This window comes from Filicampus tigris, chromosome 3, assembly GCF_054856515.1.
Source record: "Filicampus tigris isolate MCC_2025a chromosome 3, RoL_Ftig_1.0, whole genome shotgun sequence".
In the NCBI taxonomy this organism is placed as follows: Eukaryota; Metazoa; Chordata; class Actinopteri; order Syngnathiformes; family Syngnathidae; genus Filicampus; species Filicampus tigris.
In genome coordinates, this window is record NC_141219.1 from 18399233 (window position 1) to 18425360 (window position 26128).

The 26128-nt window shown below is 39.7% G+C and overlaps 2 protein-coding genes across 8 annotated transcripts in view; one reads left to right on the plus strand and one right to left on the minus strand.

The window, feature by feature from the left end:
• Positions 1–983: 983 nt before the first annotated feature.
• dkk3a (dickkopf WNT signaling pathway inhibitor 3a) lies at positions 984–8636 on the minus strand. Of its 4 annotated transcripts, none has more exons than XM_086024844.1 (7): positions 8147–8235; positions 6379–6447; positions 6218–6277; positions 4562–4657; positions 3955–4099; positions 3020–3155; positions 984–1619 (listed from the first exon to the last, which is right to left on the minus strand). In XM_086024844.1, exons 1-7 carry the CDS (start codon positions 8213–8215, stop codon positions 1532–1534), a joined length of 663 nt encoding a protein of 220 aa, XP_085880970.1. In that variant the 5' UTR covers positions 8216–8235; the 3' UTR covers positions 984–1531. The 4 variants fall into 4 exon arrangements, with proteins under 4 accessions (XP_085880970.1, XP_085880969.1, XP_085880971.1 ...); XM_086024845.1 differs by lacking the exon at positions 8147–8235 and adding an exon at positions 8586–8636 and having other exon boundaries at positions 985–1619; XM_086024843.1 differs by lacking the exon at positions 8147–8235 and having other exon boundaries at positions 6379–6614.
• mical2a (microtubule associated monooxygenase, calponin and LIM domain containing 2a) overlaps positions 7869–26128 on the plus strand; it is a 40397-nt gene continuing 22137 nt past the window's right edge. The window contains exons 1-4 of one of the 4 annotated variants that reach the window (XM_086024841.1): positions 7869–8499; positions 20880–21251; positions 24665–24872; positions 25823–25939. In XM_086024841.1, the coding sequence (XP_085880967.1) occupies positions 20988–21251; positions 24665–24872; positions 25823–25939 (589 nt within the window). In that variant the 5' untranslated portion in view covers positions 7869–8499; positions 20880–20987. The remainder of the gene's footprint in view (positions 8500–20879; positions 21252–24664; positions 24873–25822; positions 25940–26128) is intronic. The other 3 variants (XM_086024839.1, XM_086024840.1, XM_086024842.1) reach the window with 3 other exon arrangements.

Below are 26128 nucleotides of genomic sequence, written 5' to 3' on the forward strand. Positions count from 1 at the left end.
ACCTTTCACAACCAAAATACACGTTTCCATATCCTGTGGATGAGACAGTGAGATGTGGAGAAGCCTGTCTTGGAAATGCACAAGTACAGTAAATGAACAAAATCAACAGCCTCGAAAACATCCACTCTTATTTTGTGAGTCCTGCATTTTCTCTCATTTTCACCAGAAGCCAGGAAACAAATTCTTCCTTGACGATCACGCCATTTTGTTTGGAGTTTAAAAAAAATACAAATAAAATACAGCCAGGATATGTGAAGCAGTTTTGCCTTTGCAGCGAGTTTGTACACGTGACGGTCAATTGTCTGATGTGCGGCGCGGTAGTTGCCCACTGGACTTTTGGAATTTATTTCATTTTTCCGTTCAGACGTCTGAGGCTTTCAGTGTGTAGTGGAACTCTGAACTGAGATCACCTCAAGTGTTCTAAATCAACAAATGACAGTTCTTGGTTCATTATTTAGCTCCACCTCAAAAGCACTTAATTAGCTTATTTTTGCTTATAAGGAATATGTGTGAAAACATCACCAGGAATCTTAAAATAAACCCCTTAGAGTCCACCACAATTAAATATTTTACATTTCCACTCATGTAAAGACTCATGGAATCGTTTTATAAACCTTTACCAAAAGCCCATTTGAGTCTGTCCAGTTTATAAAACCTTTCACTCAAACCTTGACAACTATCCATTTCCGTTTCGGAAGAGTGGGCATCTTGTGACTTATGCCATTTCAAATATTAGTGACAGTGTATTCCCAGAGCTCAAAACTATTATGTTAGTCTTAACCTATTTAACTGCACAGAACATGAAAACCTATAACAAATTGAAAATGTTCAAATCCACTGTGTGCTGGTGGGCTACAATCACAAATCCACTTCATCCAGTTGGGGTGTAGTAATACTTAAAAATGTTTTGACAGGCACTCTCATAAGTATATTTTTAACAGTGGTAATCATTCTGGTTGTTGGCCTGACTCACATTTTACTGAGGTGTTTAGTTGCCTCAAGGTGATTCATTTTAATAAACATTTTTGAACTATATTTGGTTTATACAAGTGTGGCAAAAAAATTGTGAGAACACTACTTATACAAATGGCCTCACTCATTCCTGATGTCAACAAACAGGTCGGCTACTTATATGCATGAATGATTATTTCCTGGTTTTACTTGGAATGTACTGTATATTCTCCTGATTACATTCAGTGGGAAAATGACTGGATTTCTAAACAGTGCAGTACCATTTTATTGCTCTTACAGTGTATTAACTATTAAGCTTCCGTGCATAGTTCAAGCAGGCTACAAACACTTCGTGGACCTGATGAAGATATAACTGCAGTGAAAACTTAGCATCCAGGCCATTGGGCTATGTACATGCAGTTGACTATATCCTCTTGACGGGCTCGTCAACCTCTCGTAAGCAAATAAAACTAAATGTATTTACTTATTTATTTGCGGTGTAGCTTTGTGATGTTTGCAAACAGGAAATGAGCACAGTTCCTGAGGGTCCAAAGAGAAACATTGCTGTGAGCAAAGCAGTTTAGAGGATGTAGTCTATGGCTGAGTACAGGCTGTCTGTCAGATCCTCTTCGCTCGAGTCGATCGCTTTCAAGCACATGGATCCTCGTCTGGCAGAGGGGAGAGAGATCAGTTCCCAGTTAATCCCAATGAATTCCCATGGAAAGTTTCCAATTTGGAATATTTCCAGAATTCCACAGCTTTATTTCCAAGTCACTGGAAAGTGGAAACTTTTGGAAACTTCCCCTTGCTGTAACCAAAACATGCAAAAAATATCAAGATGGATATTATATAGGGCAGCCCTGTGCATACTTCCTAGCACATCTCTCTCACAGTTACAAGGTTCCGGGTTCAAATTTCGGCTCTGGTCTTCCTGTGTAGGGTTTGCATATTGTCCCCGTGCTTGAGTGGTTTTTGTCCAGATTCCCCCCAAATAAATCTTATGTTGGAGAAAAGACACTAAATTGATTCCAAATAAATCTTATGTTGGAGAAAAGACACTAAATTGATTCCATAGATGTGAATGGAGATGGGCTGGCAACCAGTCCAGGCTGTACCCCGCCTCTCGCCCAAATTCAGCTGGGATAGGCTTCCGCTGACCCACAACCCTAATGCCGACACATGCTATGGAAAATTGATGGATGGCGATTTTAAATGTACTTTTATTAAACTCATTTTCACCCGTTATGGCCTATAGATGCCAGTAAAGCAATACTTTTCTATACAGCTTTGGCTTGAGGACAAAAGAATGACTTATTCAGTGAATAATGATGGATAGGTAAAAAAAAAAAAAGTATATATTGTATATTACGTAAAAAAAAAAGTATACTGAATACTGAATCCGTGAGCGGTGAATCGAGAAAAAAAATTAAATAATAATTGGGGTTCTTCAAGTCAACGAAAACATGTTTTTTTTCAAGAATATGTTCTATGCAAGCCCACTAGTTGAAACAGGACATTCTGCTAAATATTGTGTTTGTGGAATAAGTGTTAATCCACTTGTTTTTAGCCATCTGTGGGGGCAGCCATTTTGTCTTCTGTCGACTGAAAATAACATCCCAACTGCTCACAACGACCAATCACAGCTCAGATTCAAAAAACAGGCCAGCCAAAATGTGGTCGTTGTGAGCAGTTGGGATGTCACGTTCAGTCGACGGAAGGCAAAATGGCCGCCCCCAGAGATGGCTAAAAACGAGAGCATTTTGCTGCTTAACTTATATTCCACAAACGCCAAATTAATCAGAATGCTGTGTTTCAACTAGTGGGCCTGCTGGGAACGTATTCTTGAAAACAAATAACTTTGGGTTGACTTCCGCTTTAAGTATAGACTTTTATTACTTTATTGTCTTATCAATATATAGATTATCATCAATATTTAATGAAAGTAGTTTTTAAATGTCTGAGGCAATCTATACAGTACTGTGTATATATAAAAAAAAAAAAATGAAGCCAACAGTTAAGACAAACACAAAATGCATAGAACACAATATTGCTATGGATGGATGCTCACCCCATGTGCTGGCAGTGGAGGTCCCCAGCACAAGGACAATGTTTTTTGGGTGCGTCATCCTCCATCAGCTGGTTGGAAGTAGGAAAACAGTGCTCGCGTTCAATGGGCTTAGCGGAGCAGACTGGGAAGAGGAGGGCTGAACGCAACACAACATGTAGCAACATGATTACATGCATACATGCACATTTCAGCAAACTGTATTGGAGACTACACAGTATTGGTGCGTTCCAGTATTGTGTTTGAAGACGGGGTGAAATTGCACACACTACAAAAATGTTCTCATACACACACTATTGAAATGATCTCACAATAAATACTATGTATGCTCTCACACATTACTGAAATGGTGTTGTACACACAACTGAAACGCACACACTAGTGAAATGCTCTCATAAGTAACCCCCCTCAAACACTTTCACCACACTATAGAAATGCTCTCACACACCCAGCCAAAACACCCATGTTCACTACTGGAATATTCATACACCCTGCTGAAACATTCTCATCCACACTAATGAAACACTCACACACAATTAAAATGCTCTTTCATACACTACTGAAACACTTTCATACACACAGCTGAAATGTTGACATACACACTACTGAAACGTGTACTTAAGTATATTTCATAAGTGCATTTCAGTAGGATTTCAGTGTGAGAACATTTCTGATATGTATGAGAGTGCTTCAGTAGCATGAATGACCGACCAAAATTTCAGTAGTGTCTATGAGAGCGTTTCAGAGTGAGAGTGTTTTAGTAATGTGTCAGATGGTTCTGGTAGTTCATATAGAACGAGAGCATTTCAATAGTGTGTAAGAGCATTCCAGTTGCGTAAGCAAATATAACTCAGTAGTCTGAGAGCGTTTCAGTAGTATGTGAGCTTGAATTATGTCACCTCATCTGTTTGGCGCAGCGGCTCTTGAGTGAGCGTCACCTGCATGGAAGGCGCAGCAGAGGTCAGGACTGCATTGTGCCTGATGCTGACACGTGCTGCCAGCTTGTCCTTTGGTTGCATTTGGACTGCACTGCCCCCAAACACACAACTGTACACCGCAGCACTCCTCATCCTCGGTGCAGGGCTGCAATCACACACAAGCAATACATTCGACCTGCAACACTCGTGTATTACTGCAATTAATTCAAGCAAATTGTAACCGTCAACTGCAACATAACCATCACTGCCTCCAGTTAGGATCAGCCGTTGGAGCATGTATCTGGGATCCTAAAATTTTACTAGTCACCATCTTGCACTTGACTAGTAGCTCACAGCCATCAATTGGTGCCCAATTTTTCCTCACTAGTAGCATGCAGTCGTCCTACCGATGTGCAGAAATGTCATACAGTAGGGAAAAAAAAACTTGTAAAACAGTCATTTGCCGCAGTCACCCAATCAGCGCACTGAGTTGTCTTACAAGTGAGAGAAAAAATTACTAGTACATGGACCGATATTGAATAAATGCTCAGAGAACTTTATGGGAAGTAAATGTTGACAAACCACACCCAAGCACACCAGTTGAAATTGTCAGTCCCATTTAACTCACCACGTCGCTGCCTTTGCATGGTTGACATTTGGAATGGTGCTTCTCGACGTGCAGACAGTACCTCTCCTTCCCACAATCCTTTGCGGTGACGCAGCCCTAAAACAGGTAGTCGCATCAGGGGGAGTCTCCCCGAAGAAATCTTTGGAAACCACAGAGCTTATCATGCAACTTTTAACTCTTCATATTGTGTAGCCGATCATTATTTTTTACACATTTAACGTCAAACTATATTGACCAACTTATTTTTAAATGGACCCAAATAAGACACTGTCATAATACTGGTCAACAGAAAATTTTAATCAGAGAATGCTTTATGTGTCACTAAACGTATTTTTGATGCTGATGTCAAAAATGCCTTGATTTTTTTCTGGCACATCATGTTTTTTTTGTTTGTTTGTTTTTTTAGATATTTTCATTTTTTTGTTTTTTAAGTTTGCCCTATAAAAGCTTGCACAATACAGGTTTTACCATGCGTTGTGATCGATAACTATGATGTTTCCGAAAACAATTCTACCTGTTGATGAACCCAACCCTTAATTCGCAAATATTATCAAATATATCAATTACATGTTATATTATCGTTATATAATTTCGAAAACCAGATTTGCCTGGGAAAAAAACAGGGGGAGATTTAGAATGAGCTAAAAAAATGTTTACCTGCATCGATTTCAATTTCATGTAATCTTCTTGATTTACAAAAGAGGCGTTTAATGGCTTGCCACAATTCAGTGTAGAAAATGAATGAAACAATTTTGACCTAAGAAGGGAAGACTCCTGCTGGCTGTAGAAGTACTCGACAACACTATTAGCAATATTTATTTATTTATTTATTAAAAAAGGTAGCACTGAAAAAAAGTCTGCACACCCCCCTTTTCAAATGTAAGTTTTGTGTGAGAAGAAAAACAACTTCAAAACCTTTTGCTTTCAAACCAACGTGACTTATACAGGTTATAACGTGATTTATAACCTGTATAACCTGTAAAACTCAAATATAACCTGTAAAACTCAAATAAAAACATATTTTCGAGAGGGAAAGTCAATTAAAACAAGTGAGTTTGTGTGGTTGCACAAGCGTGCCTATAGGGGGCGGTGGCTGCGTTCAAAATGAACCAATCACATTCAAACTCATGTTAAACGAGAGCCAGCACACACCTGCCATTTAAAGTGCCTTTAATTAAACCCCCCCCCCCAAAAAAAGACAAAGATGTTCTAGTAGGCTTTTCCTGAAATTTTTTTGCAGTCACATCTGGCATCACAAGACATTTATCTTGGTCTTTGTTTTTCTATCACAAAAACATGCCACTTGAGGAGGGCTATGTAGACTATATCCACTGTGGGTGGGGGAAAGTCACTGATCTACAAATTGTGCAAACAAACTGCAATTTGAAGGGGTGAAGAATAAAAATATGAATATTTTATGCCCCTGACAATAACTGATGTTAGTTTAACAAAAATCTCGAGCTAACATTGCAGACTCAGAATTACAATGCATCCAGCTGAGAGGGTACTAAAATAGAACAATGCCTGAAAAAATATGAGCAACGGTAAAATGTGGCTTTAATTAGCTTATAAACGCATCTTATTGATCCATGTTGAGTGCAGTGCAAGGAGAACCTCCTTGGTTTGGCTCTCATTAGATGAACATGAAGTACTCACAGTGTCAATATGGTTGTCCACCTCAGTTGATTGCACAACTGTTGTAGCAGTGGTTGTCTCCTGTGCGAAAGTAGAGAGACAAAGCAACGTCACATCGGATCTTAAGCACACACAGAACACATCCCACTATGTACTAACATGCCGTTTCATGTTTTCCTTACTTTATGTGCAGGCCTCAGCTGCTCGTCCTTGGCCAGTTGCTCCACTTGAATCAGCGGGCGCTCCTCCTCCTGCATGGAATTGCCCATGATGAGGTGAATTTCTGGGTGCACCAACTCGGGGAGGATGCCATTGCAGGGCACCAGCAGAGTTAAAAGTAGAAGGATGGCTTGCATGTTTGCACTCAGCAGCATCTTCATCACTAGAATGAGGCTGCTGCACTAGGAGGAGGAGGGCAGGGCTTGATGCTCGACTGCGTCACATGACACTGAATTGAAACGCTGCACCATGCACTTCCTGCTCAAAATCTTGCTTTCTAATCTTTTAGCACAAAATAAATGTAGACAACAAAATACGGTGCCTAATGGCATTTTTTATTTGGACTACTTTTTATTGGTGCAACTGCATCTAGTTTATCTTTCTTTCTCACCAGACACTCCATTAGGCACACTAACACAACACTGAACAATACCGATAGTTCTCATTATAAATGCAGTATAGTTGCACGTTTCCCAACATTAAAAAAATATATATATAATAAATATTGTATATTATATTATGTTTACATTCAACAACTTTACCTAATTAAATGGGAACATGCCATCTGACCATAACAAAATCTCCCAACCACATGTGGGAAATTGTGCTATGGTCTGATGAAACCAACTTCATAATTTGATGCAAACACAAAACTGCAGTCAAAAAATGTCAGGAAAAGACAACTAGAACAGCTCAACATTTGGGGTTAAACAGAGACACTTTAAATGGTGACAGGTAGGTTTGAATGTGATTGATTAACTGAGTACAGTCACATTCCCATTATGTATGCACACTGAATGGTGGCAGGTGACTCAATTCACTTCACAAGTGGCAGATATGAGTAAATATTCTTAACTACAAAAAAGAGGCTCCAAGCTGTTTATGGCCACTCCCATTTAAAGGTTATTGTCAAATTAAACTAAGCCTCTGCTCCGTTAATGCTAAAGACAGTCGATATAGCAATACTCACAGGCATCTATTCTTTATCTTCCGTGAAGAACAGTTAATATTACTGCTGTACTGAGAGGCTAAGAGAGGAGCTGAGTCTCCATTACAGCACTGTACGTGTATGCCTATCTTATACTAGTCACAGGTTGCAAAGGCATGCACACCATAATGAACAGTACAATGCGCATTTAAGAGGAAAGTGTGACTAAAAAAAAATAAAATAATATTTTGGAATTCTATTTAATTGCGTAATTTATGTATGTTTTCTCAAAGTATATAATTCTCATTAAAAAAATAAAAAAAAGCTTTTTATTTTTTATTTTTTGGGGGGGGGGGGCGGGGCTGTAACGTAAACTGTTCCTGTGCTGCTTCTAGCTCCCACCAGATGGTGCTATTATTTCATACAACAAAAACGCTGCCAATCGCTCTAGTTTTCCACAGGCCGGCTAGATGGTGAAACGTCACATTTGTTGGTGTCCACGCGTGATTGAGCTGCTGTCTTCCGCGTGCCGCCGCCTGCCGGGCCATTCTTTTGCTGACACGCTTGGAATGTGTCACGTATCGTCGAAAGTGTTAATAAAAGCCCACCGGCGCCACGTGTCGCACTAAAGTCATTTAAACATCATAATCGCCCCGGCTGCTCTGATTTGAACTAGTTTGAGGATGCGTTCAAAGACCGGTCAGGTGTACGAATTTGTAAACGCTACGTATTCTTGTGGTTAGATGATGCGTTCAAAGACCAGTCAACTACTGAAATGCAGTTTGTGAGGTGCTGTTGTTTACGTTGACGTTGAAAAAGTCAAATTCATTTTGAAAGAGGACGCGATCTTCCGTGAAGAGACAGCTGAGCATTCCGGGCCAGAGGCGGCAGATGTGGGATGTGTCCACGTACGAGCACCGCCCTCACACCCCAGCTGACGTCCAGCACGAAACACCCACGAGGGAAGGGAAGTTGCCTTTTTTACTCCGAGACATGTGAATGTGAACTGTGTTCACGTCAGTTGATCCGCTGAGGGTGAGACACCTGACTTTGTTGTTGAACCTTTCTCAAGGCTTCATCATCATCAGCAGCAGCACCAGCAGCAGGAATTTGGATCCTGCTGGAATGAAGACATCTCCTCGGCATTCACTGTGAGGTAAGACTTTTATTTATTCTGTGGGTGGGTCAGGCATTGGTGCTTGTCTCGGCTCCCTGATAATAAATAAAAAAAAGTTATCTCACCTTACATTTTTGTCTGCTGAGGTGTTTATGTGCCATGAAGCGCTTCTCTTCAAGTTCATTGAAAACTAGGACAAACTCTCACACGACCTTCTTTTAAAGCATTTTGCTTTAAATCTATGGAAACCCGCTTGATCATTTATACAATATCATTCGTTAATATCTAGATTAAGGCCTTCATGTACTAGTACACACGTTGTCCTCACTACTAAGACAACATTGGCATTCTAGCACTGTTATTAGTGTAGCAATACTGCATTTCAGTGCTGAAATTCTACTTGTTAACATTTAGCCGTGCACTAGCAGTGCATAGTGTTCACCTTGTGCAAATACTATGCTCCACTAATAACATGTAGTTGTCCTACTACTATGCAAATATTCTACTAGCATGCAGAATATTGTCCTGGAAGTCAGTCATGGGGAAAAAACATTCATCGCATTCAACTCTCTAGTTTTTCTACTAGTGTGCTGAATTGTCTTACAAATGAGGACAAGTACATGGATCTTGACTGAAGTTAACTAGTACAATAATCACTAGTAGTACTAGTAGCACACAGTTGTCAACTGGTGCACAGTTTTGCCTCACTAGCGACATGTAATTGTCCAACTTACAGTATGCCAAAGTCGTTTTAATAGTCTACAGAATTGTCATATAGTGGAACAAATGATACGAGTAAAACAATCATTCTACTAGTATGTTGAATTGTCCTAGTAGTGACGACAAAGAGTGTACTAGTTCATGGACTTTAAGCGATAGCTTTCTTTACAAATGACTTCTGCTCAGTATTTGAACAGTTTTTACTTCACCTGCACAGCAGCACCTCTCACCCTGTTGTCAGTGGTGGCGGCGGCGGCGGTGGCATACAAACAGTAGTCTCCAAAGAAAGGTGTGGTGTTGACAAGTTACTCTGTCAACTAACCCAAAGTAGCTGCTTGTTAATGTTTTCTAGAGAGACGACAGGTCAAAATACAGCTACTGTGCTCGCAAAAGTCCCTCACAGAAAACACAGATCATGTTGTGCTGTCATATAGATGACGCAATGATTGCAGATGAGTCTTTTAGAATGGGTCAATTTTATTTGGTCACCTCTTTGCAAGTGAACTTTGACCTAGGACATGATGACACTGGCCAACAGCAAACTTGAAACACAATGGGTTTATTTGTCCCTAATTGTATTTTTGACACTGATTTAAACTGACGCAATGCGGATTTTACTTTGCGTTGTTAATTATAGCTATGATGTTTCAGGAAAAAAAATCCACCTATTGTTGTTGTTGTGAAAACCTGATGTGCCAGAGAAAACATGAGGGCAGATTCAGAATCAGTGCAAAAAATAATAATCTAGAAAAGTTTATTTGGATGACGATCTCTAATTAAAGAATTAAGAAAAAAAATAATTCCCTATGTATCACCAAATAGTTCAGATGTTGTAGTAAGCTTTTCCTGGTATTTCCTGACAATTAATAAACCAATATCTTTTTAAAAATCACATTGAAATGTGTTTTAAATGGGAGTCAGTATACACCTGCAACCATTTGAAGTCCCTCTTATTAACCCCTAATAAAGTTCAGATGTTCTAGTAGACTTTTCCTGACATTTGACAATTAGTAAACCAGGTATTTATTAATATAAATGTTTATCACATTCAAATTAATGTTAAATGGGAGTCAGCACACACCTGATACCATTTAAAGTCCCTCTGATTAATTCTTAATAAAGTTCAAATGTTCTAGTAGGCTATTCCTGGAAAAAGAACAAAACAATTATTTGATCAAATAAATGTTTATCACATTCAAGCTCATGCTAAATTGGAATAAGGACACACCTGCCCCCATTTATAGTGCCTCTGATGAATCCCAAATAATTTCCCACTGTTCTACTTCGCCTTTCCTGACAATTAATCAATAATTTCAGCAGATCTATCATACCTGCCACCATTTTAAGTGCCTTTGATCAACCACAAATAAAATTCAGCTGTTCTGGGAGGCTCCTGCTTTCCATCCACACCCGTGCTGGGATCTTTGATAAGGCCTGGAAGAAAATGTTTGTATAATGTTACTCTTCATTTGATGTGCAGTATGACTCAGTCATCTCCTCCACATTTTCTGTCTGGGATGATTCACATGTCGTGCAAGATAAGGCGTCATATCTTGAGCAACCTATCGCTTTGTCAAACACTTATTTTGTGTTTACTGCAAAGCCTTCCATTGGGCTTATTTTTGATTCCATTCCGCAGCAGAAGCGCTGGAATCCAGACCTTGTCCAACAGCCCGTATGATTTACTCTTGGACTTGATCACCTCCTGTGTCCATAACCACTCAGCTGCTACCACAGTATTTATGGAATTTCTCCCTGTCATTCGAAAGAAAGTTAGGGTCCATTAAATGTTATTATAATAGCTCTCTGCTATTATTTAATGACATTTATTTCTGCCAAATGGCTGCCGGGCTTATGTTCTGCACATGCTTCATGATTACCAGTAATGTTTGTAGTCTGATTTACATCCTTCCTCTTTTCAGTACAGTACTTACCCGGAGCAAATTGAACATATGCAAAATCTCGTCAAGGCACACCTATAAGGAGATCTCGTAGAACTAGAAACTGCTGTAACAACACAATTCAGCTTACATTTACATTACAGACATTACAGACTCTCTCTGCCACCCTAAAGTGCAATTGGAATGTAGAAGTGAAGCCTTTACTATGAAACCACCTCGACTGCACTTTATGCCAGTCTTGTGATTTTTTTTCTTTGAATAGACCAGCTTTCCGGCCTTTTAAACTTTAAACCTTTATCCGCATGTGTGAATGAAAATGACAAACATACTGAATAAAACTACAAAGGCATCCACTTGCATGAATCACGCGGCAGGATTGACAAGTAAACGAATCGTTAAAGTTGAGTATTAAAAGACGCCCCTCATGCTGTGGGTGAAGTGGATGAATGCAGTCACACTGTGTTTCATGCGGCGCAATAAAGTGGCCGTGAGTGAAAGCTTGTCTTCGTTACTGGCAGGGAGGTGTTGTAAACCTTTTACTTCCGCCCTTCGATGTTTCCTTCCTCGCTCGCCGCTTGGCGCCGAAATGGACTTGTGTACATAAAAGCAAGGCTGAAAAAATTGTGCCAAATGTTGTCGTATAATTATGGTCACCACGGTAGAATAAATTAGATTATCTTGTGGCACATGTTGGATGCACAGTGGGTATAAAACGTCCGCACACCCTTTGAAATGGCAGTTTTTTTTTTTTGTGAACCAAGAAGGTAAGACCAAAATAAAGAATTTCAAAACTTTTTTCATTTTTTCACATTTTGAGACGGGAATTCAAAATAACTGCGCTAGTGATGTTGCAGAAAGGTGCACACCCTTTTGGAACTGTGTTCTGTTCAGACTTTTAAAAGGGAGTCAGCATGCACCTGCCCCCATTTAAAGTGATTAACCCTGAATAAAGTTCAGATGTTCTTGTCGGCTTTGCTGACCTATTTTAGCTTTCTATCAATAGCTTGAATGTTTTGTGATAACACTGTCTGGTATTTGGAACTGTTCATAATTCCATCCACCTTGACTAAAGCCCCTGGTCCACCTGTTTTTTTGTGATGACCAAATTAATTATTTGCACCAAACATGTCTTGTGGAATTATGGACCAAAATTGCAACCTTGCAATACAGTTCTACACCACCAAACTCAACAAAAGCTTACTAGAATAGGTGACATTTTGAAGTTAAACGGCGACACCTTAAACCTGGCTGGTGACTCCCATTTAACATAAATTTGAATGTGATTGGTTAATTCTGAACACAGCCACATCACAGTTATAAGAGTTACACTTGTGCAACCACATTATGCCACTCATTTGTTTTTACAACCTCTCTTGAAAAGTTAAAATAAATAAATAAATAAATAGAGTTGTAAAAGTTATAGGTTTCATTAATTTGGAAAAAAAAGGTTTGAAAGGATTTATCTCCGTCTCATTTTTGAAAATATATATCACCAAAACCTGGCATTTGAACAGGGGTGGTGGACTTTTTATATCCTCTGTATATTAAAATTACTGTCTCTGAATGGTAATGCTTTAGTTTTGAGTTCTTTTGAGCAAAAATGGCAATGCGCCAGATTGATGCAACAGTCAAATGAAAGGCCTACAAAACTAAAAATTGTTTTAGTCACAGCTTAAAATAGTCATTTGCAAAAAATAACTTTCAATCCTCCATGGGATGCTTTTTATAGGCCAGAAAAAGTATGATATTATTATTATTATTATTGTAAATAAAAGGATATATTTGACACATATAATAAAATACGATTGACATGAATCGAGACATAAAAGATTTATTTAGGGAAATGAGACTTGTTGTTGATTGCAGGTAAACACTTGCCTGCCAACAAGTTGGACTTTGTCCAATGTTTGTATCTTGTTTACATGCTGTCTTGTTGATATCTTTTACAGGCCATGTGTTGCAACCCACTAACACATGTCTATTCTGGGCCTGCCTCAATTCATGATTGACTGACAAAATCGCCTATCCTTGACAAACGGTCACCGTTAACCCCTTTAAAGCTATGGGGTTTGTTTCGCAAGAAAGATTCCCACCAGACATTCACTTTACTTTCAGTATCTTGTAACTGTCTGGTCCTCGGTGCCATCTTATGTCATCCTGGTGCCGGGGAACAATGTTGAAGTGAGGGGGAAAGCTTCATTTAGTCAGGCCTGAGCCGTGTCTAATTGAAAAGTGGTGTTTTGCCTCAATCTTGTGACGTCTACAGGCAATAACAGTAGAAAACTCTTTAGTGGAGGTGTCAGTCATGGATTTTGGATAGATGTTGGCAGCTAACTACAGTATACAAAAAAACAGCAGTTAGTTTGGCAGATAGCGAACAATTCTTAAAAAAAAGTAGGCCAAATGCTTTCTCACAAGATATTTATTGCCACTTTCGGTTAAAGTTTACTGTCAAAATAAACATAAAAAAGAGAGAATTACACATTGTGTGTAAAACCAGATCACGTAACTTTGCCTTAGGAAAGTCCACTAGCTTAATTAAAGCTTGAAATCAAATCATGATGCATGAAGTGTTTAACACAAAACATTGTGCTGTGTGTTCGCTTTATTTATCAAACCAAAATATACTGTATTAATGAGACATCCACTTAAGTTGTCCAGACACTCGCCTGATATCAGAGCTGAAATATTACTGGTACCTTCTTTGACCTTCATTTTGACGGACGGAGCCTGTTGGCACCATGTTTGCTTATCAGGCCAAACGGATGGTTCCTTCCTGGTTTTCTAAGACCCAGTCTGTAATTACGTGCGGTGGCTGGCTCGGTGCACTGTGTGCGCGCGTGTATGTGCGTTTCCCAGCACTCTGAATGTTTTCCTTTGTGCCGTCAGCTTCCTATTGTATTCTCATGGTGATTGTGTCACTGCTTGCTCACTGATGATCACGTCTCTGTCGTCTCCTCTGGCTTGTAGGAGTCAAAGTTTTTGATGACTTTATTTAGCATGTATGTTGGCTCAGCTCTGATGACCTCTTCCCTAATACTACTATATTGTGTCCACGATTTTACTTTGAAAGTATACTTTGTGTTATTCTATAGGCTCCAATTTATATTTCTTTTAGAGTGGTTTTATATGCTGCCAAAGGTTGTCTGCTTGGAACAAGAAGCATAAGGTCTACATAACTGAGTCCTGTTATGGGCTACAGAGCACTATGTCTTATTTCCTGTTGTGGAGTGGACCTTTTGTTTTCCAATAAGCCTGTTAAAGAAGAGTACAGTACATCCACACAAATATTTGTTTTAGCAGCTGTGTTATTAAATTGGACGGTTTGTTTTTGATAACAGCAGACACGTGGAATGATGGGTAGCTAGAAAGATAACTAGCAAGCTAGACAGCTAGCTAGCTGCTTAGTTAAATTTGCCCATGTTGAAATCCTAAGAAGTTTATTAAATTTATCAGGAATATGTGAATAGAGTGATGTCAATCATTTCTTTTTTTTGAGACTTGTATTTGATATATTAATCCAAATGAATATAATGGTGTAATATGGTTGTGTGTGTGTTTGTGGCGGGGGTGGGGTGTTAGTGTCAATATTTACCAAAAATGTATCAAACAAATGATTATTGGTAATGGAGATTATGCAAAAACCCATGCTACATATTGCTGCTAGTAGTAGTTCTAGAACTAGAACACAGGTGTCAAACTCAAGGCCCGGGGGCCAGATCTGGCTCACAACATTATTTTATGTTCCGCGTGAAAGTAAATCATGTGTGTCGACTTCATGTTTCTTGCAAATTGTCTTCACTTTTAACAACATTGAGATATGAGATACTGCAAGGTTTTTTTTGTCACACACACCCCATTAAAATAAATGTAATAATAGTTGAACAATTAACTGACTTCTGATTTAAAAACTAGTTATCCATCAATTTGTTGTGTATATTTAATAATATAAGGGGATCATGCATCTATTTTGACACCCCTGAACTAGAGCATGGTTGTCCTAACCTTTTCCACTGAAGGGCAGAGGGCCACGTCATTTTGTTTGGCGAAAAAAAATAATAATAATAAAAAAAAATATATATGTATATATATATATATATATATATATATATATATATATATATATATATATATATATATATAATATTATTATTATTATTTTTTCTTTAAAAATGTTTGACTTTTTCTTGTAACGCTTTGATGTGGGCAATGTTTTTAATTTATCATGACTGCGCAGTGGGCAACAAAAAAAACGTTTTAATCAGGTCGCCTCTTTTAAGGATGCTTCTTAGATTGTACACAATAGATGTTCTCATTCTTACAAGTGTTGGACTGTACATGTCCGTGTGTGTGTGTGTGTGTGTGTGTGTGCGTGTACTTTTGCGTGGATGTTTAGTCTATAGTCCTTCTACACAGCAGTCCAGGTGCAACAGGTACATTCTTAACATTCCAACTCACTGTAAGCTGATGTTTCACGCATGCCATGTCTTTGTGTAGACTTACCTGTACGGCAACTCTATATAACGGCTCATACTGTACTTGCATTTCGATAGTCATGTAAATGGATAACGATCCGCACTGAAATTTTACAGTCTCAAGTCATTAGGTACACAATTGAAGGATATCCAGTACACAAATATAAAGATTGTTCTGTATAATCACTCTGTGAGGGAAGTGTTAACTTAATATTATTGTTATTATTGTGAGTTTAGTTTGTAGTGGTATAAAACTGCAGTGCATCATTCCCAAACTTGTCTAGTATGTCTTTTGTCAACCTTAAAGTTAAATTATCACATTGTATTGCTAAATGAATGATTTGTTTTGTAGTGTGAGGGCCTAATTTTTTGGACAGTCAGTGTACAGACCCAAAAAATGTATGTGAACCCTTTCGAATCACCTGGATTTCTAATTTAGTCATAGCATGTGTTCTGAGCTTCATCCAGGTCAAAACAATAGTTATAAACGGTATGCTTATACCAACGGACTCTAATACGTCCCCTTTTAGGACCCCTTAGCTTTCCAACAACATGCCTGAAGTAAATTAGGATCCATGAGCTGACCAAAAACATGCCTGATATAAAATGTACGAATCAAGCAGCAAACAAAACAATAATCATCTGTCAGATTGTAGGCGATAGACAATAACATAGACAAACAAAAATGCTTATTCTCGTCTTTTTTAAAAAAAGGTTTCTGTCTGTTTTCTGTTTACTATCATTTATCGCTTGCATAGACGGACCGGTCCATCGGTTAGACGGAATGCCCACCTCTGGCTAATATGGTACAACATAGAGAAAGAATGAAAATGAATGGTGTTACTGTAGGGTTTGCATGACTTAATAATAGTTGGGTCGATGTCGAAAAGAAATTTCTATATTCTCATAGACCGAATTTACGCAAAAAATACATTGATGTGAGCACGGTGAAGTATTTGCCTGCTGTGTTGTGATGGTATTTCCAGAAGGAGTGAAAAAAAAATCCTCTTGCTCGATGTGCTTGCTGCTGACACAGCCAGGTAATGGTTTCTGCATGGTGGGAGTTTGCAATGTTTCTAACGAAGGATAAGAGACATAGATTAGAAAATGGATGGAGAGATGCAACTAATCTTGGACCTTTGCTTATGCGGTGGAAAATTCCCCGCTCCCCTTGAGGCACGGCTCCAGGATTTTTTTTTTCTCTCCCCGGGCCAAAGGAGGGCTTGGCCGATAGGTGGGCTGAGCAAATAATTTATACATATATTTCAGAATATAAATGTCAAAGTGCTGGAGGAGCTTTACTGGGGATACACAGATTTCTGCCGAGATTTCTGTAGCGCCATCCCCATTCTCCTTCCACTTTCATAATGCAGACCAGAAAATTGTTCCTTGCTTTTACCCCTGTGCTGGTTCACAAAATTGCACATTCAGAAAGGGAAGCCAATTTAAATTCATCAAGGAACTAATTTCATCAGGTGCATTTTTTGTTGTTGCAGCAAGCGGGTGTACCTCGTCCTAGCCAAAAACACATGATTAGCGACTAGTCATCATCACACTCGAAATTGGGTTGAAATAATATGCAATTATTTTTCAATGGTCCTCTTTCCATGTATTTTTTTTTAACAAACACAAGCAATAAATTAATCTGTATGATATCAGATTTAGTAAACATAAAGATTGTGGTTTTATAGGTTAGATTTATGGTAAAATAAAAGCAAATGCACCGTGTGAAAGACAGTTTACTTATCTACTTCAGTTAGTTGTTAACTTGCTAAACACTTCAGTCTTTTTAAACGGTCACTATGACAGCTTCACAAAATTCTAGCAAATAAGTGGTGTGAGAATAAATCAGTAAATCATAAATCAGATTTCAACAATAATGCCAACAAATCTGTGACTTTATCACTTCAACTTTTCATGTTTCATGAAACAATGATATATGCCCACTTGGCATCCATTGCAGCCTGATCATCCTGGAAGGGGGATTCCCCCATCTGTGGCCCCTTCTCAAGGTTTCTCATTTTCCCACAGATGTTTTTTTTTTTTTTTTTTTTTTTTTTTTTTCTCCTTGCCCTCCTGGGGGTTAAGATCAGGGGATGTCGTGTACATGCTGTCGGGCATGGGCATGTGAAGCCCTTTGAGACTTTCCCGTGATTAAGGGCTATATAAATAAATTTGACTTGCTTTGACTTGACTTGACTTAATGTGGACTGCACTTCTTTTCAATTTGAAAATGGCATTCTACATTGCGATGTCAATTTGAATTCAATTAATTGTTCAACCCTACTCGAAACATTGTGGAGTACTACAGTCAACAAATTGACGAGTTTGTACAACCACTAGTAGACGTACATTTTAAAATAATAGTAGTACACTTTAGTTTCCTATGACAATAAATCTTGATTCTTACTGTCTAAAACTAACAATTTGACTTTCTTGCCCATTGAGGTGAGACACGTGATGGTGTCACCCAATGAGATGTTTAAACAGTACTTTGTAGGAAACTGTGGGACGCTGTGAGACAGTTCACACTCCAGCAGTGATGTATGCTGTGTATTCCCTTCGCTTCGTCTGTCATTAAGCCGTATTTTTACAGCCGTGCTGCGGCCTCGCCGCGTCTGCCCACAAGTGACTTTTCCATTCTGTCAGCGTGCGATGGTCACGTCCACGCTACTTGAGTCGAGATGATCTCGAGTTAGTGAGAGCTTTATTTGGCTGAGGCGACATTCAAGTGGTAGCATTTCATTAGCCTCTGTGCATATGGTTCCACTCATTTCGACCCGTTTTTTTGTTTCTTGACAGAATAGCAAAAGCAGACCGTGAGTACTGTCAACACGACTTTGTAAGAACATTCTACAACAGCCGACTGATTTATGAGCTCTGGTAATATTGAGAAATAAATCAATTATTAGTTGCCGGTAGTTAAAGAGTTCACAGTTGCTCGGCAGTGTGTTGTTTTAATCACACTCTGACTTCACTGTGATGGATGTTATGTCAATCGCACACCACCATGTTAGAATGCTCTTTTTCGGCCATGCTTGAAAGCAACGGCATCATTCCTTATGTATAATGTAGATGTCTGAGTGGTGGTCATGTAACAGGCCGCTGGTTGAATGAGATCAACAACAAAGGGGTCTCAGATTGCTGTAAACAAGATGACAGGATATAATTGTAAATATTTGGGAACAAATCAGATTAAAAGTATTAAAAATACAAACGTAGCATGCAGTGTATTAAAGGCACCTAAACCTGGGTTCAAGCTGTTTATTGCCACTCCCAGTTGAAGTTTACTGTCAAACTAAACACAAAACAAAGTATGTGTTTTGTATTTAACACAACCACAACGCATCGCCTTTTGCAAATATCTGCTAGCTTAATGCTAAAACTGAAGCTGTTTATTGGTCACTCCCAACTGAATTTTATTGTCAAACTAAATATAAAACAAAGAGAATTACAAGTGTATTTAAAACAACCATACAACTTTGCCCAGTGCAAAAGTCAGATTAATGCTAGCAAACGCTGCCAAAAGCCATAGGCAAGCTAAATAGTATTAATTGTCTCGGTGTCATATGGATAGCTGAACACAAACAGTGAAGCAGCATAGATAAATATAATATAGCACAGGCATATATTATTTGTCATCTGTGAAGAACTACTAATAGTACTGTAGTTTACTCAGCTTACTTGTGATTGGTTCCATGAATACCCGGATGTCTGTATTATACTGCCCCTGGTGGCTAAGGCACACACACTAAAGGAGGAGCATAATGTCCAGTGACTTAAGGCAAAAATGTGGTAAAAAATGTTCCTAACATACGGTTTGTTTATGTCATTGCCGTATGTTTTTTAATAAAACAAAATTGCATTAAATAACTAGCAAAAATATTAAGGTGGTTCGCATTTAGGTTTGCAACAAGTTGGACACTTTTCATGTGAGTTAACCACCCATCCATCCATTTTCCGAACCGCTTATCCTCACGGGCATGACTTTACCAACGTACAGGAACCTGGAATTTCCAAAATGTTAATTGCTCTTTATAGGGAACGTACACTTGCTTTGGCATAATACTGACCAAAATAATTCTATTTACATTTCACATTTCAGCCGAACGTAAGTGATAGTTTGAAGTGATCAGGGAGTTGCTCTCCTGCTGATAGGGCAGATGAGAGGTAGTTGAGGCACGTGGTGGAGGAATGTGCTCTGACTGTGTTTGAATGGCTGCTGGGAGAGGTGAAAGGTCTTGTTTGGCAGTAGGGGAGGTCCAGTAGGACAATGGTATAATTATATGAAGCAGGCTCAGGCTTTGAATGCAGCGGCTCAGGTTTGCTGGATGCATGCGCCGGTATCTGGCTTAAAAGTGCTCTATAAACAGTTTCATTGCACCGCCACCTGAGGCCCAGGGCGGGGTGGGACAGTAATAGGGGATTACTTTGGGTGTCGGTGTCTCGCACAGCCGGCCCATGTGGCTCCATAGGACATTGGGATATCAAAGGATTTACACTTCACAGAAGTTGTGGTCTCCACCTTTTGTAAGTTCCACTTTTACACCAAATGTAGTTCTAACTTTTCAAAAGGGTTGCGCACGAGAAAAGTGTGTCTGAGGAACACACTTTTGTTCCAGTTGTTGTTTCACACTAGATCAAAACACGTGAAACTATTGGATACATAAGACGTTTAACACATTTAACTATTTTTTGATGGGCTTAAAGGGTTACATTGGATATAAAACGTCTACACACCCCTGTTTTAAAGACAGGTTTTTGTGATGGATACTTTATTCATCCCATGAGGGACATTGGATAGTGGTAAACAGACAATATAACAATTACATTATTTAATCTTTGCAAAAAAAAAAAATCTGCAATTTACTGACCCAGTTGTCTTAAGTAGGAGCAGCACAATGTCCGTGCAATCGAAGCAAAAAATGTCACAAACTGTTTTTATATTCTTTTTAATTATGTCACTTCTGTTTTTCTAAATTACAATACTTTATTATAGTGCTATTTATTAAAAAAAAAAAAAAAAAGACAAAAATTGTCCTAGGTGGGTTTTTTTAGGCTTAGGAGATGTAATGGATAAATAGCATTTCATCATGTCAATGGGAAAAGATACGTTATGAGTTTTCGGAGTTGGGGTAGTCACAGAACTAATTAGGCTCTTTTGTCAAAGCACCACTGTATTAAAGCAGTATGCCGGCAGAGAGGTTTTTTTTTGGGAGGGGTAGGGGAACCCAAATATGGTCACTATTGCAGCAATGTGATGAAGGCGTCTTTGGATTGTTGGCCACCAGATGACATCGGACTGCGTGTCTTTCATCCTCAGACTGGGCATGACGGCGCGGGCAGAGCAGAGGGCGTAGCCACATCTGGCAGAGCGCTTGCACGAAGCACGAGCCTTGGCGCACCCAATCGTCCACCGCCGTCGGGGAAGATGGGAGAGATGGAGGATGAGAGGGAAAGCAACGGTGGGAAGTTCTTCGAGGACTTCGTCCAGGCTTCCACCTGCAAGGGAACGCTGCAGGCCTTCAACGTCCTGTGTGGACAGCTGGACCTTGACCCCGCCGACCATGGCACCTTCTACAACAGTTTGAAGGCCAAGGTCACCTCCTGGAAAGCCAAAGCCCTATGGAGCAAGCTGGACAAGAGGATGTCCCACAAGGAGTACAAGAAAGGTGAAGCCTGTGCGGGCACCAAGGTAATAACAACAGTTTTGTTTTCCATCCACTACATTTGCGATGGTATCTTTTTAAATGTGACTGCAGTGGATATTTACTTCATTTATTCCCACTATGTACAGTAGGTGTTTCATGCAAAGGCTCAGTATGGTACAGCAAATGTGTGCACATCTGGAAAAACTTTAAGTGTTTTCAGTTAGGGTTGAAATAGGCATGTGACCTCATGCTAATCCATGCATTACTAATTAAAATGTAATTACGGTACGTTGCTGTATAGACCACGGACCAACTGGAAACTGCAATTCCATCAAAGGGTGCAGAGATGGACAGAGTTGCATCGATCAATCTGTTTGTCTGTCGTTAGCTATCCATCGTTAACTATCTAGTGAAAGCAGGGGTATCAAACTCATTTTTGTCACGGGCCACATCATGGTTATGGTGCCTCTCGGAGGCGGGGGCGGGGGGGCGTTATGACTGTGAACCCAAATACTCTAAATGTATGACTCCCCCTTACAATATATACACAACAAATTGATGGATAACACATTTTGAAATCAGAAGCAGTAAATAGTTTGTTCAACTATTTTTCTGTTTATTTTGAATGTTTAAATAATTTTTTTTTAAAAACTTACATTTCATTGGCCAATGATGACATTTTTTTACACAACAATTAAAAAAAAAATGTTCTGAAGCCTAAAAGGACAAGGGAAGTCAAAGAGCATAAATTTAAAAAGAAGAATTGTGTTACCATTATCCGATTTTAAAGGCCAATTTTACAATGTATCTTCATAACTGTGGCATCCTTTTTTTTAATGTCGGATGAAGAATTAGCTTTACACATTGTGCTGCCATTTTGGCCTTTTTACCGCCTACTGCTGTCAACTGAAATTGACGTCAAACTGCCCTTGGGCTCAAATTTGCGAACGTCACAGCTCACCTGTTTTTTATGGTTTAGTCACGTGACGGTCGCAATGCGAACCCGAGGGCAGTTTGACATCGAATTCAGTCGACAGCAGAGAGCGTTGTTATAGGGCCAAAATGGCAGCCCCCTGAGATGGATGTAAATCTGTAGTTTGATGTGCTTAATTCTTATTTGATGAATGTCATATTAATTCCTTGCCCTCCTGGGGGTTAAGATCAGGGGATGTCGTGTATATGATCTGGTGCATACTGTATGTGAAGCCCTTGGAGACTTTCCTTTGATTAAGGGCTATATAAATGAATTGGACGTGACTAATTAGAATACTGTGTTTAGACTAGTGGAGGAACCTTTTTTGAAAAGAGCATTTATGCCTTGAGTTCCCCTTTTAGTGTAAAAAAAAAAAAAAAAAAAGTTTGAAAAACATCCATCCATTATCGATACCGCTTCTCCTCACAAGGGTCGCGGGGCGTGCTGGAGCCTATCCCAGCTGTCTTCGGGCAGTAGGCGGGGGACACCCTGAATTGGCTGCCAGCCAATCGCAGGGCACACAGAGACAAACATCCGCACTCGCAATCACACCTAGGGGCAATTTAGAGAGTCCGATCAACTTACCATGCATGTTTTTGGAATGCGGGAGGAAACCGGAGCACCCGGAAAAAACCCACGCAGGCACGGGGAGAACATGCAAACTCCACACAGGGAGGCCGAAAGTTTGAAAAACAGTTGTAGGAAAATTTGTTATACTGTACTTTTGATTTCAAGTTATGAGCCACAGAACAACCTACTTGTACATGACAAGTAAATTGTCTGTGACTTTATGACAACTTTAAAAGCGACATGTCAACACTCAGTGTTACTTCATTGCTCTCGAGTGATGTCATCTGGATTTTACGGCGGGACCTCGCTCGTGAGCTGGAATACTGGGCGAGAACTACCATACTAAACTGGCATTGACATTTGTATTGGGCCGACTATGGAGTTGATCCGTGGGCTGTGTAATGGGTTTACTACTTCATCAGCGAACATTGTACATGACAGTTTATGGGCAAGGTTTTCTCTTTGATGGTGAGATCGCAAGTGGCACAGGAAGTGTGGTTGTCATGACTCAGCAGATGTGCAGGAAAACGCGTGGGGGGAAAATGCACCAGCCAGTGGAAACAGGACTAAATAAACAGAATGCTTCTGTTTATCAGTGACAAGTGACATTTTCATTACTTTTCCACTCAAATCCCTTTTACATGGGTTATTAGATCAACTTGTCAAGCTGGTAGCAGGCCTGTATGAAGAGTGTGTCACCTGTGTTGTTTGACACCTGAAAATACGTCATGCCGGATAACCTCTGGAAGCACATGGTGAAACACGATGTCATCACCCTTATCCTCCACGGAGCAAGATGGAAAAACAGAGTGACTAAAGCCAAGTCTCATCGCCTGCGGTGCAAAGATAATTATGATCTACACAAAGGGTTCCAGCTTTGGCTTGCCTAGTTGTTATTTTAGCATGGTCAGCGGGAGACTAATCCATATCCAGATAGCAGATAAAATACCTTGGTACCTGGGTTAGTATTTACTAGTGTCCCAATTTATGAGTTTTTTGCATGAGGAGCCATTGATTTCTTTTGCCTTGTGTTGCCAGCCAAAATTTGACTTGCAAGCAGGGTTTTAAATTTTATCCTGACAAATATGAGAACCAACATCCAAAAACCACATTGGTCAGGCCCGATTTCTTTGAGGCCTTTTATATTTGTCTGTCTATGTTACAAAAGTAAAGTAGCAAAGAACTAAATTAAAACAGGAGTCCGGACTGTGTTGTTAAAGTCATCCGGGATTTCACAATCTAATTCTCCATTCTTCTCTGGCGCTGTGATATTCAGAGACGCTCTCCATCTTCTCCATGACCGGCTGTCTCAAAACTTCTGTCTAAATTAAATCTCTGACTCCCTTCAGTAGCTAGGAAAACCATCAACATTCTTTTCATCCTGCCATGTGCCAAAAGGGGGAAAAAATGACATACCGTTGAACCATATACAGTTGTGTTTAAACATTTAGAGGGAAAGAAGAAAAAAAATAAAAGCTTTCCAGAAAGAGTACAGCACACTTGCGTCACTTCTTTTCATCTATCATCCAAGAAGCTGATGTCATGTTTGGGCCCGGTTCTTAGACAAAGACAGATGCTCGTAGCTTCACGCAAGGTGACTTCATGCGCTTTGTGGCCGACACACAAGCAGAGAAACACGTCCGCTAATGTCCGGCTGTGATCATGGCTCATGCTGATACAAGATTTTGGCAGATGTTCATCCTTGGCAACCTCTTAATCTGCTTTTTTGTTCATGCTGATGTCATCTTGTCATTTTCCGACGTGTTGCAGCACAATGACGGTAATCTGCGCGTGTGTTTTAACACTCAGCAGCGTTTCAGGGGGGAAAAAAAGCCGGAAAGTCATCCCAGCAGGAAAATTTGCTCTCTTGTGTGAGTAATGTAAGGCCTGCTTAATCACAACTTGTCCTCCTAGTGCCTTATCATCGGAGGAGGTCCGTGCGGCCTGCGAACGGCCATCGAGCTCGCCTTGATGGGCGCCAAAGTGGTGGTGATCGAGAAGAGGGACTCCTTCTCCAGGAACAACGTGCTGCACCTCTGGCCCTTCACCATCCATGACCTGCGGGGGCTCGGGGCCAAAAAGTTTTACGGCAAATTCTGTGCCGGGGCCATAGATCACATCAGTGAGTTTAGCACTTCATTATTTGGTCGTCAGGGTTGGGAGTTATTGCAGCTGTGGTATGTTCTACAGTTACACTGCTCTGTTAAGATGACATAATGAAACACAATACAGTACTGTTCAAAAGTATTCGGGCAACAATCTTTTTTTTTTGTTTTAATGACCGTTTTCTCAGTAAACAATTTTAAATTATACATTGTAGAGAAATTTGTCGTTCAATTATTTTTGGTATTATATTTTTTTTTAGATAATAGTTGTCATGCTGGGTCTCAACTGCATGCTATACACATATACTGTAACTATGTATGTGATAAAGTGTAGCACAAGAGAAGGTCACAGGCAATACTTTTTCAGTGTTGTTTTTCCTGATTGTAATGTTTTGAAAGCAAGACTGTGAAATAAATGTTTCTCACCATTCTGTGATTGCTCAAACAACACATGCTTCGCATAGTACAGTTTTTCCATTGTTTTCGTTTTCCCGCTAAGAACACATCTCAGGCAAATTACTTGATAAGTAACTACATAAAAAGATAACAAATGTACACAAACATAACAGCTTAACAAATGTCATCTGTACACTAACCAGGCCACTTTTTAAGGCGCACTCGCACAATCTAATGAGGTCCACTACAAGAGCTGTATCAAAAATCCAGCTTTTACTAAGGTAGTAATGCTCGGGTTTATTTTTGTGGGCGAGTGTCTAAAACGGGTGCCTTCATTCACATCAGTAGTAATCTGGCGACATAGCTAGCTAACTACGCCTACAAAATGCAACTTTCCGGGTTAGAGTGCCTCATTGGCAGCTGCGGTGCGCACGTCTGGGAGAGAAGATGGAACAGTGAGCAGCAAAAAAAAGACTTGACCGTCAGCCTATATGAACACATCGTACACTAGCAAAGTAGGCAGTGTCCCTCATCCACACTGAAGCTTCGGCGACTGTACTGTTTTTAACAGGTATCAGGCAGCTGCAGCTGATGCTGTTGAAGTTGGCCCTCATTGTTGCAGTGGAGTTTCACATCAATGTGGAGTTTGTCAAGCTAGTGGAGCCTCCCGAGAACCAAGAAAATGAAGGTATTTCACCTGTGACGCACCTTCACCCTTGCATACTGTTTATTTTCCATGAACACACAGAGCAAAAATACCCTCAGGTTTTTTTTTTTCAAATTATGAACTTCAGATCTTTTCAGCATGTCTGAATATTGTATAGCTTGTGTGACATTAATAAATGGGTGATTATTCCTGAATGTTTCAGAGAAAAGG